The sequence below is a fragment of the Ochotona princeps genome, chromosome 32 (genome assembly GCF_030435755.1).
Source record: "Ochotona princeps isolate mOchPri1 chromosome 32, mOchPri1.hap1, whole genome shotgun sequence".
In the NCBI taxonomy this organism is placed as follows: Eukaryota; Metazoa; Chordata; class Mammalia; order Lagomorpha; family Ochotonidae; genus Ochotona; species Ochotona princeps.
The window spans coordinates 8,174,685-8,194,328 of record NC_080863.1 but is presented as its reverse complement, the minus strand read 5'-3'; the positions used below and the strand labels follow the sequence as shown (position 1 = coordinate 8,194,328).

The window sequence follows — 19,644 nt, the reverse complement described above, 5'->3', positions numbered from 1 at the left end:
CACAATGAAATATATCTTCACTGAATGTTCTCTCTACTTCAAAAAAAAAGAATACCATGTCACAGTGTTTGGGGTCCTTGATAAACATGACAGGAAATCACTTGCAAAGAAGAATCCAAACCAGGGGTCTTAGAGAGTATTTGTAACTGATTGGGACAAAGATGAAGTGAGGCTGTGTGGACTACCGTGAGCTCCCAAACCCCCCTGCCTCCTCCTCCTTCCCCTCCTTCCAGGCAGCGTGGATCACAGGGAAGCAATAGGCCCCTGGCTGAGACAGGTGGGGGGCTGCCTCCCTGCCCTGCAAAGAGGCACAGGGAGAGTTCCGCGAAGAAGCACCTGCAGCACTTTCTTGTAGATCCGCTCTGCAGGAAGAACTAGGGCAGGAAATTCTCTCTTGATTCTGAAACGAAGTCTTGAGTTACCCTTCCAGTACACTTACCTGTCCCAGCTACTCCTCAGAGGAAGCCAAATCTTCAAGTTGGAAGTGGGCCAACACTTCTGGGAGACAGCTTGTGATGTAAATAAGTAGGATGTCGCCCTGGGAAATCTAACGCAATCAACACTGGGACCACCTCACTGAACTGCTTTATAATGTGATACTGTCATCTTCGTTTTTCTAAAAAGATTTCTTTATTCAGGAGTTGGCACTGTGGCATAGCAGGTAAAGTCGTTGCGTGCAGTGCTGGCATCCCTTACAGGCACCAGTTCAAGCCCCAGCTGCTCCACTTCCAATCCAACTGCTGGCTAATGAGCCTGTGAAAGCAGTGGAAGACGGCCCAGTTGGGCCCCTATACTCACATGGGAGACCCGAAAGAAGCTCTTGGCTCCCAATTTCAGGCCAGACCAGCTCTAGCCCTTGCGTCCATTTGGGGAATGCATAGGCAGATGGAAGATCTCTCTGTCTCTGTCTCTCTCTTTCTCTGTTACTCTTTCAAATAAATAAATAAAAACATTTTTAGAAAATATTTATCTGCCCCCAGCTGTAGGGAACTGCCTAGGTTGCCTTGTACTTAGGCAAATATCACACTTCTGAGAGAAAAGCAGCCAGCAGACAGGGTCTGGAGACCCACGTGTATGTGTGTATGGGTCCGGGTAGCCAGGCAGGGCCCCAGGCTGGCACAGCACACTGTCAGAGGACCAGAGTTGGGGATCTGTGCACTCACGGGCATGGGTGGGGGGGACTGTGGATTGCTCAGCAAAGCAGGTCTGGAAATGTGTGGCGACTACCCCCAACGTATCTTTAAAAAAAAAAATAGAATAGGTGACTGTATTGGCACACTGGTATAGCTAACACAGATTTGGCATTAAGCAGGCCCAGGATGCCAACTAGCTATCAGCTAGCTATTAGTAGTCTTTGGACTTAATTATTTCCAAGTGATTGCACTGATTATACTTTTTAATTTTCATGATTTCTTAATTTATTATACAGAGAGCACTCCCATTTGCTGGCCCACTCCCCAAATGTAGGGGGATTGACCCATCCCCACTGCCTCCCAGTCATCACAAGTTGCAATCAGGAGCCAGAGCTGAAAACCAGTGTTCCAATTTGGAACGTGCACGTCCCATCTGGCAGCTTCCCCAATAAAGCAAATGCCTGTCCCACATTTATTATATTTATTAACCAGCTTGGAGTTTCTCCATTCTGAGCTTCATTTCCATCCTATAACATGTTTCATACTAGAATGTTTTATATTTTTTTAAAAAAAGTGTTTCCAAGTCTATAATAGTTTTAGCTTGGAATAGATTTATTACGCCATAAAGGTCACTACAGATTTGTAAAACAAAACTCTGAAACATTAAAGAATCCATAAGTGCTTTAAAAATAATTTGATCTTGAATGTATCTGTGAATAAATGGGTTTGACATCAGCCCTTCAATTTCTCACTCCAAGGAGTGCACAAAGTATAAACCATAAATCAAACTCTGCATTTGCTGATGTGGCCACTAAGCTGTAAGAGAGAGAGAGAGAGAGAGAGGCAAAAAACCCACCTGCTTTCCCAATAGCGACTTCCTTGTTCAAAAAATGACATAACAACTATGCCTTCGAAGACAACTAGAAAAAAATTAAAATTATCATTTTGGAAATTTTTTCTATTGCTCATCATACATATAGCTAACAAATGTCCATTTCACCATGTAGACATGTTCACCTTTGCTGATTCAAAGTGACATTTTTTTACCCAAGCTATCTTAATCAAAACAGTGTATCACCTAGACATACCTTTATTCTTTTTTTTTTAAAGATTTATTTTTATTACAAAGTCAGATATACAGAGAGGAGGAGAGACAGAGAGGAAGATCTTCTGTCCAATGATTCACTCCCCAAGTGAGCCGCAACGGGCCGGTGCATGCCGATCCGATGCCAGGAACCAGGAACCTCTTCCGGGTCTCCCATATGGGTGCAGGGTCCCAAAGCTTTGGGCCGTCCTCGATTGCTTTCCCAGGCCCCAAGCAGGGAGCTGGATGGGAAGTGGAGCTGCCAGGATTAGAACCGGGGCCATATGGGATCCCGGGGCTTTCAAGGCGAGGACGTTAGCCACTAGGCCACGCCGCCGGGCCCCGTACCTTTATTCTTAATAAAAAGAAATCACAGCCATGAATAGTGTGTTCCTGAAATCAATCAGAGAGAGCTGTAATGGAAGTACAGTCTACACTGCTCTCCATTCCCCTGACTGCTGGAAAACTCAGTTCAGATGATTCCAACTTACATAAGAGCTTTCTCGAAGAAAAACAAAAAGTCATGAAAAGAAAGCAAGGAATAACTAAATGCCAAACTTCAACTCCTATGTAACCACCTCTCCTGAAGAGTGCGTTAGCCCACCTCTTCCGCCCTCCTAGTGGTCCATATTGGTGTGAAGACAGGTGTAACAGCATCTAGTCTGCCCCCTGGTGGTTGGACACAGATCAAACATGCTCTTCCCGCTCCTGTAACAAGACTTCATTATCAGTTGAAACTGTCATCCCTGTGGTGATCTTAGCTTCCCCACTGGACTGAACATTTTAGTAATACTCTAGTCACTGCATTTTATTGAATGTTATTGCTTCCTGTATACCTAAAGCCATTTCATTTTCATAATAACCCCATGAATAAAACATTAGTGTTAGCTCCAGTTTAGTGCAAGAAATTGAGCCTCAGAAAGTCCTAGTAATTTTACATGAGTCCACACACAAGAAATTATCAACTTGAAAGTCAGACTGACTCTGGAATCCATAAGAATTGAGTAGCACACTCCTTGTTTATTTACCATAACCCACAGTATGCATCACAGTGCATAACAGACATTGCTGCATACTCGGTGATTCTTGAATGAATGAATAAATATTAATTTACCTTCAGTAATACCTGCACCACTTTGGGGAAAAAAAAACAGAATAAGCTAACCAGAAGATTTGCCCACTGTACTTGCATTTGGTGCATAATTACGCTTAAGACCAGTCCCAGTAATCCAAGATTAACCTACATTAGGGTTCATGAGCTTAGCCTACAAGATGGTTCTGGTGTCCGATTCGCAGCTTGAAGAGACTGGGGGTGGGGAAGACACAGAGACCACTGAGGAATTATCAAACGATCCACACACAGCTCCCACCCTCCCCCACCCTCCCCCCAGGGAATCCCAGCCCTGGCTGTATCCAGCTAGGGCACGCCTCATGCATTTCCACAGTCACCCCACCCCACTCGCATGCTTCCATTAAAAAGGGCCACTGTGTGGAGTCAGCCTTGTCGTCCTCTCATTTAAATGGAGTCTGACCTTCTTAGACGCCATGGTAAGTGAGGAGGCTTCGTGTGCCGATTGGAGCAACAGGGCACTCAGACTCCAGCTGTCTCGTTCATGAAATCGTCACCCTCCATCTTGCATAGATGGGCTCCGACTGAAGCCGACAGACACGCTTACATGCAACAGAGTTCACAGCTTGCTAGCCACTCTTACTGAAACATCATACATGATGGGAGGAGGCACTGTCCTACAGTGGTCATGCCCTAGACACGTAGCTTTGGACAAAACATGTGTCAGAAAAGACAGAAAACATGAATTCTTTCATTATTGACTTATTTATTGTTCAAGAGGAAAAGAAATTAAGAAAAAGGGAGAGATGGGGAAAGAGACCTTCCGTCTACGGCTCCATGCCCCAAACGGCCTCAGCAGCTGAACCGGAGCCAGGCTGAATTTCAGCCAGAAACTAGGAACCCCATCATGGTCTTCCTCGTGGGTGGGTGGCAGGTGTTCAGATTGTTAGGGCATTACCTGTTGCCTTCCCAGACGCCGTTGGCGGCAAGCTGGATCAGAAGTGGAGAGAGCTGGGACTTGAACTGGCACTCTGATAGAAGAGGTTGGTGTCCCAAGTAGTTGTTTATCCTGCTACACCACAATGCCTGCCCCTGAATTTTTGATCGTATTTTTTTATTTAAATTTCAGCTTAAATAGCCACATACAGCTAATGGCTATCACACTAAGACGTATTGTACAGAATAACAGCGTTTTTGAAAAAAATAAAGCGGGACCCATTCCAATTTTTAAAACATTTCTCGTCATATGCATAATACAATTAGCAACAATGCCCTGTGTGAAAGGAAGAAGTTGTAGCATGCTACCAAGGAAGGAATTCTTCACGAAGAAAGTAACTCTGACCCAGCAGTAGATGAAAGCACGTGGAAAAGTCAGACACTCCCCAGAGGCACTCCCCTGCAAGTGCCAGCAGGCTGTGAGCAGCGAACAGAACTAGACTGTCAGGAAGAGAGCAATTCGCCCTCAAAGGACCAGGCTGGCTGTCTTAGCCACCTGTCACCGGAGGGAGGACAGAAAGTCAGTGTTAAATTGGTGAAGTTGTAAAAACAGGGAACTCCACTCACCTACAAAGCCAGGTGAGGCGTAGAAACTGCGTGTTCACCAATGGGGCTTCCTGCCTGACATCCAGAGGGCGGCTCAGGTTCAAAACATGAACCCCTTTCATTTCCTAAAACAAGCATTTGCCTCACAAATACTCCTCCGGCAAAGCAGAACTGTGCTGACTTTTCATCCAAAGCAAATGCTGTGAATACCACCATTCGAAGAGATGGGGTGGTGGTGGCAAAGACAGAAACGAAGAGGCTCCAACACACAAAATGTGAGCCGAGAAAAGGAAAATAGGTGGAGAGAGGTCTGCTTGGAGGAAGCGGCTCACAAATGGACCCAGAGAAGAGAACAGTGATGGATTCTGAGCTGGAACAATGTCTCAAACTGGATTTCCTGAAAGTATTCTCTTGCACAGAAACGGGGAGGGGCACAATCTTTGGGTTTAACAATGTTTATAGTTTATGTTTCCGTTTGACCAGTTATAAAGAGAAAACTTGCCTTTTTCCGGCAAGTATTCTCAGCGGGAAGTAAAAAGAATAAGTAAAAAGAATAAGATTTGGGAGGCAGGCGGTGTGATAGCCTAGTGGCTAAGTGGTCACCTTGTATCCACCAGGATCCCATATGGGTGCGGGTTCGTATTCCAGCTGCTCCACTTCCCATCCAGCTCCCTGCTTGTGGCCTGGGAAAGCAGTCAAGGACGGCCCAAAACCTTGGGACCCTGCACCCGCGTGGGAGACCTGAGAAAGGAGGGCCTAACACACCTGAGGCTCCGGGGCTGTGATGGGCCAGTGTGTATGTGATGGGTTTTCACTGTCTTTCTTCAACCACTATTCAGAATTGTTCCAAGAAGGACGCGTGCGGTTGTGGCTCAAGCCGTGAATTTCCAACTTTGTCTTTTCCACCTGAACTTATTTATTTAAGATTTATTTCATTTTTATCAGAAACTCAGATATACAGAGAGGAAGATCTCCTGTTCGTTGATTCACTCCCCAAGTGAGCCGCAACGGCCAGAGCTGTGCCAATCCAAAACCAGGAGCCAGGGGCTTCTTCCAGGTCTCCCAAACGGGTGCAGGGTCCCAAGGCTTTGGGCCATCCTCGACTGCTTTCCCAGGCTACAAGCAGGGAGCTGGATGGGAAGTGGACTGCCGGGACTAGAATAGGCGCCCATATGGGATCCCGGGGCTTTCAAGGCGACGACTTTAGCCGCTAGGCTACTGTGCTGGGACCCTTGAATTGACTTTTTGTTTGTTTCTCAGTCCTTCAAATCCTGAGTCCTTGGCTCTCTTAAATATCTTTTTTTTTAATCCTTTAGCCTAGGGAAGGCAATAATAGAAACAATAGGAGGATCTCCAGCGCTTCAGTAATGCATAGTGTTGACTAAAACTGTCCCAAGGTTTCACACGAATTAAATCACACCACCCGCACCGCAAGCGCTGGAGGTAAGTGCTGCACGCAGCCCCGCTGGCAGGGGTCCTCGCCGGCTGAGAAGGTCAGCCAGCCTACCTGGCTGCCAGGACTGGCCCTTCCTCCTTCACCAGGGCCTCCCCCAAGCCGAGAGAGGTTTCCGCACACTGAGCGGACCTGCCAGGAACCGTGGTGGTGTGACTGCCGGATTCTGATAAAAAAAAAAAAATGATGCTTAACTTTCTCCCCGTTCTGTTTTTCCCCTCCCACCGCACACTCTCAGAGGATGGAAATGCTTAAGGCAAACTAAGGTAGTGTGAGACCACACCATGTAAGTGTGAGCATGGCTCCGGGGGGCGGGGGTTGGCAGGTGGCCGGGAGGAGGGCCAGCTGTGTGTCCTGCGCTTCTGCCCCGCATGTCCTTTCCGCTGCTGCGCTCGGACTTGTGCTTTGGTCGTGGTCGCCTGGCGGGCGCTTGGGCCGCATGAACACCCACGGACGCCTCATGGACTCTTCTCTCTGTGTGCTTCGCGCCCCATGCCCTGCCAGGAGGAGAAGCCAGAACCCTCGCAGGTGCCAGCCTGGCATCTCCCAGGGGAAGGAGCTGGGGCACGCTGCAGGGAGGGGTACAAGGAATGGGGTTCTTGGTGCTCCACGCCTTCGCACCCCAGCCTTGGATGCGTGTCGCACAGCCCCTTCCGCAGCTTGATGTGCTGTCAGATGACCCGAGAGTGGATACTTGGTGAACACACACGCACACACACACCCCTGTGGCCCGTCATGGAGTTCAAACAAGTCCTGGTGGGAAAAAATAATCATCTCATTGCTTGGTGCTTTTTGTTTGCAGCTGGAAGCTGGAGAACACCCGTGGGCCTTCCTCGCATGCACCTGCAGACGCGCACGCGCACACAATTCCTTTGGGTGTTGCTTGCTTCTGCATAAATCTCTTTTCAACTTTTGAGCGAGCCCCATGCCTGACCAAGCAGGCAAGCAGAGTCCATAAAAGAGGGAGGGTGTGTTTGTACCTCTCCATGGCGCGTTAGCAACTAAGACCCTGGCTCACTGTGCAGTGTGTCTCCGCATGCTGTCATGGGGAAGGGAGACAATATTGGCACGATCTCTGTTGCTAACCTTGCTGAAGTTTCCTGTAGGGTGGTGGGTCTGAAACTTTTCAAACTGGGTATCGGAGACAAAAATTTAAAGTTGAAGACACCCCCGGCCCCTGGCCTGCCTGACCACCACCCAAGCTCCCTCAGGGGTCAGACACAAGCATAGAACTCAGGAACTGATGAGCTGCTAGTAGTACAGCCTATCCTACAATCCCCTTTGTTCATGGAGAATAAATGAGGCCATCAGAGGAGAGCAGCCAGCCCACCATGGGGCAGGGCCCCCAAGCCACCTCTTCTCAATCAAAGCCATGGACCAGTGCCATGTCCCAGTCCATTTCTCTCTGCTAGGGACCCCGGAGTACCCTGGATAAAACAAGCCCACATCCCAGAGGTCCTGTTCCTGGGAGAACTGGGGAAGGTTCTAGCGTCTTCCAGGACCCTGGGGTCTTCGTTTCTAGAAGGAGGCTTGCAAACAGCTGCCTTCACACAGGACACGAAGAGAGTTTGCTCATGAAGTTGGGGCTGGTGCACAGCTGGTTCCTTCCCAGCGGTATTCATTCTCCACTGCCTGAGGAGGAAAGAAACAATTAGGCTGTGCAAGTGGAAGGAGCACCTATGGGAGCAAAGGTCCCATGAGCCTCGGACACTGGACAGAAAGAAGGTGTGGGACAGAGCAGCTGGCCACGCCTCAGGAAGGACCCGCCAGCTCCTCCAAGCTTCGTCATCTCGGGTCCTGTGAGTCCTGCAGCCTGAGGTTCCTGGTAGCTGCGTCTCCCCCTCCAGGGTCTCCTCTGATTCGAACTCTGGAATATTACAAGGCCCAGCAGGTGAAGGAAATGCAGATATTCACTAAGCCTGGAGTCACTCTAACTCAGCCTTCTGTTTCCATGGTTAGCGCACGGCAAGGAACAGCCAAGGAGCATCACCGGATGGAGCATTTTTTTTGGCCCACTTGAGCTTCCATCACTTAAGTTTGGCCTAATGGGGACGTTTTCAAGGTAGTGCATCCGGCCAGGAGCAGCCTTCCTTCTGGGACCACCACGAAGGTGTATGACTTCCGTGGCTTGACATGCCACCCCTCCCAGCGCCCCACAAGTCAACCAGCTTGGGAAGGAAAGGGATTTCGCAGACCCTTTTCATAAAAATCCTTGTCCTTCTCTGCCCTCTAGTGGCCGTATTAGAATCGGCAGCCGTCTGAGAAAAAGCCCATGCATGGGCTGCCCCTAAACTGCAGCCAAGTCCCTCCCGGGGAAGCTTCTGTCTGGGAGTAGGGATGAGATAGCTGACCCCTGCATTAGTTGCTTAGATTATTCCTCTTCCCACAAGCCCCCGGGACCATAGCTCCCAACACTGGGCCAAAGGCTTCCCTTACAACTGCTCAGTGGGTTGCACCCACTAATGCCAGCCTGCATTTTCATTTTTCTTAAACCAGTGCTTGTCAAGTTGCGCCCCTGCCCCCCACCGTATCAGCGGCCTGGGCATCACCCAGCAGATGCTTGGGAATGCAGGCTCTGGGAATCAGAAACTTAGGGGGAAAAAATCGTCACAAAGAAAGGACCGGAAGCCAACTCACGGCCAAATCAAATTTATTTTCAGATCAATAATTTCAGGTGGATGCCGAGCCGGATGCAGAAGAGGAGCTATTGAAATGTCTTGCAAAGGGAGGGGCAGGGATAGCACAAAAGGACTGCATTTGGGAGTTACGGGGGAGCCGGGCTTGTGTCCTCGCCCCGTCACAAACTCGGGATTGAAGGTCAGAAGTCCGTGCCATGGAAGTGATTGAGGAGCCTGCCAGAGCTCCGGAAGCACGGCTCAAATGTCCAAAGACAAGATCGCATCTCCTGGTTGATTCAAATGTAGGCTGAGACTGCGTGGAGTTCTTAGCCTTGACCTTGCCCAGCCTTAGTTTTCGCAGAATCTCTGTCTTCCTCTCACTCTCTGCCTCTCCGGAAGTTCATCTCTTTTTTTACGGAAGTTCTGAAGCCCTTGACAGTTGAGTGGTTCTGCAGTGGGTTGTAGAGTGTGAGTTGGAGCCAGGGTTCATCCCAAGTTATTACAGAGTCGCCCCCATCGCCTTCATTCACGCTGAGTCGGAGGTAAACACTGCCCCCACATCTTGCTGGCCATGAACGAGACCTCTCGAAGCACACAGGGTCTTTGGATAGGGCCAGTGGTTCCTTTGACAAATTAATTTTTGCCGCTCTTGCAAGAGAGATCTCAGTAGAGTTGGCATTCCAATCCAAAAGCCAACTAAGAAAGCACACGAGGGCCTGGCGCGATAGCCTAGTAGCTGAAGTCCTCGCCTTGCAAGCCCCGGAACCCTATGTGGGCATCGATTAGGGTCCTGGCTGCTCCACTTACATCCAGCTCCCTGCTTGTGGCCTGGGAAATCAACAGAGGACAACCCAGAACCTTAAGATCCTGCAGTTGCGTGGGAGACCCTGAAGAAGCTCCTGGCTCCTGGCTTCAGATTGGCTCAGCTCCTACCGTTGTGGCCACTTCAGGAATGAATCAGCAGATGAAAGATCTTTCTCTCTATCTCTTTCTGTATATTTGACTTTCCAATAAAAATAATTAAATCTTAAAAAAAAAAAAACCTTAGGACAACATGGAAGACCACAGGGCAAGGGGTGGTCCTTGCTGTGCCCATTGGGGCTATCAGATACCATGGGCCGCTGTCACAAATGACCTGGAACGTGCCTGGGAGAGAGTCGGAGAGAAGCGAGCAGCTCTCAGCACAGGGGTGGCCAGCTCAGGCTTAAGTAGCATCCACGGTTGAGATCAAGGAGGAATGAGCTTGTGGGTGGCGTGTTGTTGGTTGGAAGCAGTGACCAGGAAAAGGCCAGGAAAGGGTGGGCGGCTCTGCTGTGAAGCCAATGCCCTCCACGTGACACCTGGTGAGTGACAGCCATAGCTTTTACTGTCTGGGGGAAGGGAGTTTCCCAAGTTTGGGATTTCCCAAAGTCGACCTTACACTCGGTGCAAATCGTGGAAGAGGCGTACACTGGTCTTCTCCACACACCCCCCCACCCCATCACATTCTAGGGTCCCCCCTGTGGGCACGGGGCAGCTCCACAGTGAGATGGATTTGCTAAGGACTGGAGGTTGTCTTGAGTCACACAGCTTCTTACGTCCAACACCAGCTGTCTGGATTTTCACAGAAGATTGAGGTCCTTTGTCACCCTCCTGTCTGAAGGCTGGTACCTCAAAAAGCCCTAAACGTGTAGTTCCTCACAACTTTGGGATGCAAATGAAGACTTGCAAAGAATTAAGTGCAAAAAAAAATATTATTTCCATAACAGCAGCATTTTTCTAAGCAAAATGGGTGAGACTATATTCTAAATGAGATTGAAAAAATAGACTTGCCTGGCCCTTTCTCCCAAGTCAGGGAAACTTCACTTAAAATGGAGCTTGCTGTGGCTTATAGATTCCTCACAATTGCCCCCACCCAAACACACCTTCCAGCACATTCTCCTGAAATGAGGTAAGCTCTTCGGCAGGCGTGGGAGGCTTGATGTATTTCCTGGGAAACTGTACTGTTCTCCCTGATCAGCTTATCCCAGCTTTGTAAATTGAAAAGAAAAAAAAATGCACTCCTGGCATCAACAGTCTGTTAAATCGCTTCTGATTAATAATTGAGTCTTAAGACCCTCTCAAGACAACAGGGACAACCAGAGATTAGAGGGGAGGGGAGAGCAGCTCTGAGCCGAGTGCCCTGTCGCCAACCACAACCATGGGTACAGGATGGGGCTGGAATTCCAACACAGCGTCCAGACCTTGGGGTGCGTATCCTTCAAAAACCTGTCGTAAAAACACAGGAACAGACTGATGGGCCTTCCAACATATCCAAATGATATGCATGTTTTAAAGATTTTTTTTTTTTAAGGCGGGAGTTACAGCAAGAGAGAGAGAGACAGAGAGAGAATCCTCTATCCCCTAGTTACTCCCCAAACGGCCACAACTGCCAAAGCTGAGCCAATCCAAAGCCAGGAGCCAGAAGCTTCTTCTAGATCTCTCCCACGTGGGTGCAGGGGCCCAAGCACTTGGGCCATCTTCCACTGCTTTCTCAGGCACATTAGCAGGAAGCTAGATCAGAAGCGAAGCAGCCAGGACCCAAAGCCTTTGTCTCAGGACTTTGCCCCTCTGCTTAGAGCTTACTCTCCTCCCCTCTGGTCCTTCCCCAGAAAGAAGTTCAAACATTACTTTTTCCTTTCCCGCACGGAAGCACCTGCCAGCGCTACCTCCATCCTCCCACCTTAAAGTCTTACTCATGCTCTCACCTTTTCAATACCAACATCTCATTGAAAGGGTAAATCTGTAGGGCCGCTGTTGTAGTGAAATTGGTTAAGCCCGTCTCTCTGTAGGAACATCCCGTATCAGAGTACTTTTGATTCCCAGGCACTCCACGTCCCATGCAGCTCCCTGATAATGATCTGGGAAAGCAGTGGAAGACGGCCTAAGTGCCAGAGTCTAACACCCGTGTGGGAGGCCTGGATGAAATTCCAGGCTCCTGGCTTTGGCCTATTCCAGCTTCAGCTGTTGTAGCCATTTAGAGAATGAACTAGTAGATGGGAGATCTGTTACTCCTTGTGTGAGTCACTCCGTCTTTCAAATACATAAATATTTTAAAAAACAATAGCTGGGGGGGCTCTGCGTGGTGGCTCAGTTGGTTAATCCTCTGCCTTGCAAGTGCTGGGATCCCATATAGGCGCCAGTTCTAGTCCCAGCTGTGTACTTCCCTGGACTCTGATCCTGGCTCCTAGCTTTGGGCCTGGCCCAGCCCAGCTGTTTTAGCTATTTGGGGGGGGTTAAACCAGTAAATGGAAGATATCTTTCTCTTCTCCTCTACCTTTTCAACAAACACATTCATTATTTTGAAAGTTTACATTTCTGTATTAGCAAAAATATCCTAACTACCTTAAAAAGATAGTCCATGGTTTTAAAGATAAGGTCTTTTTTGTTTTGTTTTGTTTTGGGTTTTCTTGTTTTTTTTGTTTGTTTTTTCTGAACAGTCTCTCCACTAAGGATTGTTTCAGACTTTAGAAAAAAAAGACCTGTGTAAATCAATTCTAAGCTAATAGAAATTTCACAGAGAAGAAAATCTGATGAGTCATGAAGATTCTCAAATGAGGAGTCCCAGGGCGTAAAGAGGCACTTGGCTGGCGCAGGGAGGGTTGGGTGTTGAAGAATACACTGCTTAAACGTGAATGATGTCTAACTCGAACAAACAGCAACATGTTCTCTACACCTCAGTGGCCCATGAGTTACCATTCTATCCAAGGTTGACCAGTCACTGCACCCACTGACAAAGAAAGTTCCACAGCCTTGGGATTCCACCTGTGGGGTCCCAGGAGAGTCCTTCAACAGCAGCTCTGGGGGTGACCCACGCACCACACCTCCCACCTTCCAATAATCTGTCCATAAGTTTCTGGGATCTTGCCGTCTAGCATGTACTGGGTGTCCTGAGAGGTGTCGTCTTTCCCTCCAACATAAATGAATTCTAGAAGAAATTCCTAGCTCTCCAAGTTCTGGCTTCTCCCTTTGCTCTTGCTGAGAACCAGAGAAATCCAATCTATTTAAACAAACTATTTAACAAGTTTCCATCTTCTTCTGTTCTTGGGTTTGACAGGAGGCACGTAATAAAGTATGCAAAGAATGCAACCTAAGGAAGGCCGAAACATTTGTATATTTCTTCACATGATTTATTCTAAAAGAGAGAGAGAGGAAGGAAGGAAGGAAGGAAGGACTCTCCCATCAGCTACATTCCCCAACTTAGCAGGGAGCTGGATGGGAAGTGAAGCAACCGGAAGCTTAACTGGTATATTCATACAGGATGCCAGCATTGCAAGTAGCAGCTTTACCCACCACACCACAGCACCCAGGTCAAAGAAGACAGGAATATTTCATCTTCATTTTTGGAGGGTTTTTTTTTTTTTTTTTTTTGAAGATTGATTTATTTTTATTTGAAAAGGAGACTTTCAGAAAGGAGAAACAGAAAGATCTTCCATCTGTTGGTTCATTCCCTGGCTGGAGTTGAGCCAAACTGAAGCCGGGAACCAGGAGCTTCTTCTGGATCTCCCACGTTGGTACAGGGTCCCCAGGATGCGAGCCATCCTCCACTGCCTTATCAGGACATAAGCTGGGCGCCGGCTCAGAGGTGGAGCAGCCGGGAGTGGCCCACTGGATCTCCCTTCCTGCTTCTCCTCCTCCTCCTCCTTTTCTTTCTCTCATTTTAACGTCCAAGAACATGAATAAATACACACACACACACACACACACACACACAAGCGGGCCTGGTGGGAGTCAGAGAGCGCTTCTCCATCCTGCCTAAATGGAGGCTCTGGGAGGTCTCTGCACAGTTAGTGGAGTGGCCACCAGAGGGCGCCGAAGCAAGGCATCCCCGAGCTAAGCTGCTGGCATAACCCTCCATGTCTCCCAAGGGAAGCTGTGTGCCACCTGCGGTGAGGTCATCCAAGCCTGCCCAGTTGCCATCTCTGGGGCTAGAACCCAGAACCCCGCATTTGGACAAGTCCCCTAAGTGCCCGTGTCTGATCTTGCTTGAGAATCTCCCCTGCATTTTTTTTTTTTTCGGTTTTCTGACAGAAAATACAGTGCAAACGGACCCTAACCAGCCTGGAAGCTGATAACCTGACGATTAAAATGATTCACGTGGAACTATGAATAGCAGATAAACTCCTCTTGCGGGAAATTTACATATGTTGTAAGGTTTCATGAATTTCCAATTAGTACAATGTGCAGGATGGCTGTTGAATACACACCACACACAAACACGCCCTTGCCCGTGACCCAGACAGGCTTCTGAGGAGGGACCTTAAACCACCTGGCATTCCACCTGGCAGAGAGGATGAGGAAGAGCGGAGAGCAAGTGGGAAGACGGGACACGGAGAAGACAAGAAGCAACGAAGGCAGAGCAGGCGGGCCACCCTCTCCTACCCCACGCCTCGGGGCACTCCGTGCACGCAGGCGCAGAGCAGCCCCTGGTCTGCTGTCCTGTCCCGAGCTGAGCATCTCTATAACATCTCTATAACATCTGTATAACTGTTGTCCCTGGTAGTGGAAGCAGTCCCTTTACTGCCCCGCACCATTCTCCTCCAAAGGCGAAACCAGCATGGGGACAAGTCTTTGAGTCTCTCTCTCTCTCTCTCTCTCTCTCTCTCTCAATAAAAACACATCTTAGTGGTAAGCCTAAACACCGGAAGGTCACGATGCCTTACCCCAGCCCTGGGGCCCTGCAGGGCAATCGTTACCCCTGCGGCCTTGGTCCTCTCCTGTTCCCAGCTGCCCTGGTTTTCCAGGTGCTTGTCCTGCCATGGCCTTCGGCCCTCGCTGGTGCCTCCAGGAGGAAGGCGGTCCTCGGTAACTCTCCAACTCTTTCACTGCCCTGTCCAACATATTCCAAAGTAGCCCTGACCACTCCTATCCTGATGTCTTTTTCTTCGTAGCACTTGAAACTCTCTGATGTGATAATATCTTTTTTTTTTTAGTCTACATTTTAAATGCTGAAAGATCATGTATTCCTCATTGCCGAACCACAAACTCAGCTTTTACCCACCTAGCGTTCACGAACAGAGCTAATGAAATGAGGCAATAGGAAGCTTTTTCTTGCAAAATTGTATTAATGGGATCTTGCGGGGGCTCAGCTCTGTGTGGAAGTGGAGCACCGCCCAGAAATCACGTTTGAATTCTTCCAAGCCTCCCTGGGTCTCGAGGGAAGGGGAGGCTGGCTCACTCGCAGCATTCACCTGTGGATTTAGGGGATTCTGCCTGGGCCCGCCCTCCTGGGTCTTAGCAATCACAGTATTTTCTCTTTTCTGGTCAAAACTTGCCTGATACGGCAGCCTTTGCCCCATCGGTGTCACCTGCAGGGATGGCCAATGAGTGTCAACAGGAGCCGGTCAGCATTGTCCGCACGGTGGATAACGAAAGGTGAAATGAAAGCTGCTTATCTCACGTACAGCCTAAGCATATTGTTAGGGCAAAAGACCCCTCCACGCCCTATTCCCTGTTTCAGTTCGAAAGAAAATGTTCATTCAGGGGCCAGCACAGCAGCATTGCAGGCTAATCCTCCACCTGCAGTTCATGGAGCTGGTTCATGTTCCAGCTGCTGCACTGTTAACTCCCTGCTTGTGGCCTGGGAAAGCAGCAGAGAATGGCTCGAGTCCTTGGCCCTGCACCCACAGGGCAACTCAGAAGAGGCTCCTGACTCCTAGCTTTGAAACAGCCCAGCTCTGGCCACAGTGGCCATTTTGGAGAGTGAACCAACAGATGGAAGCATTCTCTCTCTCTCTCAATAATTTTGATTCTGCTGCTAAACTATGTATATAGTGACCCCATGACCATTGGCCTGTGCCAAATACTCCCAAAAACAGGCCTTGAAGCAGGGACTCAGTGCGGGTTCAACAAAAAGTTATGCTAGGAGATGAATACGTGAGACAGGTGTTTAGTCAAGGACATATTACTGCCCTAGTCCAATTCTCTCTCCTGTGGCAAAATCCCTGAGACCAGGTTATTTGTAAGGAATTCAAGTTGAGGTTGTACATGTTTTCTAGAGTCTGGGAAGTCCAAGAGGGGTGATGCTACATTGGCTGGGCTCCTGGTGAGGCTTGCAAAGCAGATACGCACTCAAGAGAGCGTGTGGGCATGTTCCAGAGCGACCCGCAACCCATATGATTCAACATCATCCCTTTATGCTATCTGGGGGCGTGGAAGGTAATGCGCTCGGAAGTTGATCAGGAAAGGAGAGGGATTTGCAGGAAGTTGGCATAATCAGAATAGAAAAGTCAACCGCGGTAATATTATTATGTTGATTTTACAATGGGCCATATGGGTCATTGTAGAAGTACAATCAGCAGTCATGTTGGAAATTTCCAGTCAGCACTGGTTCTGGGCAGTGGTCTTGGCTATTGGGGGAGATTAAAGGGCAGTCCTAAGGGGGAAGATGTGAGATGTATTTCCTCCAGCTCTTTCTCGGATATCTGTCTACCTTCTTACCCGTGAGAGCCGGACATTAGCCCAGTGTGCCTACAACGGCAACAGCATAAGAGTCAAAGGAAAGCAGAGCTGGTGGTGTTCCCAGCTGGAGAAAGCCACCCTGTCCCTGTTGTGCCAGCCGACACTTCCTCTGGGCCGCCAGCAGAGGGCAGTGTCCAGCTAGGGATTGACCCACTTGCGCACACCCACTCTGGATGCTCCAAGAACAGGAGCTTCAGAGGCGCGCGCACACACATCCACAGGGACACCGCCAGTTCTTGGGGGGTGGAATGGATTAGCAGACAAATTATCTTAAAGGAAAAAAATTGAAATCCATGCATAGTTGGTTTTTTTCTCTTCAGGCCAGCTTCCACTGCTCACTTACAAAAGCAATGGCAGACACGGGGACCCTGAAGGTGGTATCATGCTGAACTTGGTTTTTCTTGCAAAACGCTACATTTTCAAAGTAATCACATGACATTTTTCCCGATGGAAAAAGTAGCACATTCTGGGCCCAGCGCAGTAAGCTAGTGGCTTAAGTACTCACCTTGCATGTCCAGGATCCCATATGGGAGCCAGTTCGTATTCCAGCTTCTCCACTTCCCTTCTAGGTCCCTGCTTGTGGCCTGGGAAAGTAGTCAAGGATGGTTCAAAGCCTTGGGACCCTGCACCCACGTGGGAGACCCACAAAAAGCTCCTGGCTCCTGGCTTCGGATCGGCTCAGCTCCAGCCGTTGTGGCCACTTGGGGAGTGAACCAACAGATAGAAGATCTTTCTCTCTCTCTCTCTCTTCTCTCTTTTAAAGAAAACAGTTCAAATAAACAATAAGCAATAAAGGGGACACGCATTGTACCCTCCCCTGTCCACTGAGAATGTGCCTCTCAGGGTCTGGGAAGCACCCGGAGACACAGACCCTTCCGTCCTGGAAACATCCCTTGTCCTGTGACGTAAAGTCAACCCAAGCCCCTTAGAGCGTGGAAGGAGAAACAGACCTCTGGTTCATGGACACCAACAAATGTTTCACATGAAAGCAGATTTTTCCATCATGAAACGAAGGGTGTGTTTATTTGCAGAACGTGACAAAAGGGGACATGTTGCCTACACACACACACACACACACACAGACTTGCCCCCTCAACATGCCTGCGCAGAGCCCTTTCCTCTTCCTGATTAACTCCTTCCCAACACTCATTTCTGAATTCTCTTTCTCCCCACCAGGAGCTTTCATGGTCAGTGGGCGCTGGAGGGTGCTGGAACATGCGGTCAGAGATCTACAAACCAGGCTTGGACTCCCGGCCTCAGCAGAAACCAGCCCAGCTTAGGACTGCCCATTGTCACTGCACATCCCACGCTGGCCCGTGTTGCTTACAATACTCTCTGAGGAAAGCGCTTCCTTGCTCAGGGCTTCTGCCAAGATGACTAGGTCCCAGAGACCGTTAGAGGCTACGTGTCATTATGACACCATCGGATTTCAATTTTCCTCTGTGTTATCTGTGAGCGCTAAAATAACTGTGAGCTTTCATACTGCGACAAGTTGGCCAGAGCCCTGATGTACACCTCCTGCCTTGCTCCTTAAAAGCAGCCAGGAGACCTGACCCAGAGGGAAGGGAGCTGGCCACCTCCCCTTTATCAGGAACGTAGATCTCAAACGTTTTTGTTTTCTTTGGTAATAAACAGAAGGTGCCTTTAAACTGTTGGCTGGTGTGTCTTTGCTGTGGAAGTTATGCGGGCTACCCAGATAACGTATTTTTCTCTCTCTTCCTTCCCCTTTCTGCAGTTCTGCTAAGCCAATATTCTCTAGAATGAGCACAAAATAAATAACAGCTAAACCAATCGAACAACAGCTTTTGTACATCAACATAAAAAAAAAGAAGACATTGGGGAGAGAGGACAGCACAGAGATGAATGCAGACAAGACCGAAACACCATCCCTTGTCAACGCGCCCTCCGAATCAGGAGCAGTGAGATGGGAAGGACTTTTCCGGAAAGGTGCGATCATGGATTCAACACCAGCTCATCAGAATTCATTGAATACGATCAGATATTGTTCATGAAAAAAATCATTCAGGAAACACTTTGAGGGGATGAAATATACGTGTGCTAGAATTAACAAAAAAAAAAAAAACTATATACCTACTGAGGTTTGTAATCTGTCCTTTTTATACTCAAACTGAAAACACATAAAGAGAAAAGCTTTACTCTTTCGATATTATTTTAAAAAAAGAAATAAGTAAAAGGCAGTTAGGTCTAAATTCTCGCTAGCTCCATAGCCAAAAGGCGGGTCGAGCGACAAGGGTTAAGAAGGCATCTTAGCAAGACGCCACCGGCCTTCCGTTCTAGCGCTCCACTCATCTGTCCTTCAACTGTGTGATTAGTACAACCACACAGAGAGAGATGTAACACTTCAAACTTATTTTTTTTTAACCAAGTCTGTGTTCCATGCAAGTTATTACTGAGAAAGTGTTGCTGACACCTTTTCTTACTCCATCAAGCTGTACGCTGCAGGAGGTACATCTTTGCATCCTGCGTTGCCAAGCAACAGAGATGTCCCTAGTGTTCAGAAAACACTGTTGAGGACATCTGAGGAGTAAAGAAAGCTTGTTTTTACCTTGGAGGCTTCCATGTAATATATAGGCTGCTATTAAATAAACACTCTTTTTCTAACTCTCCCTAGTATGTGCATAGGGGTTTAATATACTTTATAAGTAGATATCTAAAATATCTCCTTTTTTATTTCTTTATCATAGATGGCATCAGAAATTCATATTCGTTATTCCCCTACTGACAGGTCCTGATTTTTAAACATCATTCCATTAAGCCTATTTGTAATGATAGTGATACTAACAAAACAAATAACAATTTAATAGCCTTAGAAATAAATGACTATATACTTACACAGGTCAAAGAAAGTTGCTAGGAATAAGACACCTTTCTGCTGATTCACGTCGGTTTTGAGCATTCTCTGATTGTTTTTAGTTGGCTAGCATCTGAAAGTACTTAAAACCAAAGGGGTTGCCTTCAGCAGTGCTTGGTCCCCAAGCTTCACCCACCAGTATCATCATTCCATACCCTGCCAATATCCAGAACAGAGAAGTATTTAATACTGAAAAATGCAATTGCCTAAGGAAAACACACACACACACACACACACACACACACACACACAAGGGATCTGTGGTAGAAATCGAACCACATTTTATACCTGAACAGAAAATGCGGCCATAGAGAATGCCTTCCTAGATAAGATGAAGTTATCATTCATCGCGAGCATGTTAGGTCAAGAACTGATAGACTACTCCTATTAGGAC

The 19,644-nt window shown here is 48.1% G+C and overlaps 1 protein-coding gene across 2 annotated transcripts in view; it reads left to right on the top strand.

The window, feature by feature from the left end:
- Nucleotides 1-18,242, top strand: part of LHFPL3 (LHFPL tetraspan subfamily member 3) — a 259,878-nt gene extending 241,636 nt beyond the window's left edge. The window contains exons 3-4 of one of the 2 annotated variants that reach the window (XM_058657574.1): nucleotides 6,520-6,567; nucleotides 18,114-18,211. In XM_058657574.1, the coding sequence (XP_058513557.1) occupies nucleotides 6,520-6,536 (17 nt within the window). In that variant the 3' untranslated portion in view covers nucleotides 6,537-6,567; nucleotides 18,114-18,211. Of the gene's footprint in view, nucleotides 1-6,519; nucleotides 6,568-18,113 lie in introns of both variants that reach the window. The other variant, XM_058657573.1, reaches the window with a different exon arrangement.
- Nucleotides 18,243-19,644: the final 1,402 nt, after the last annotated feature.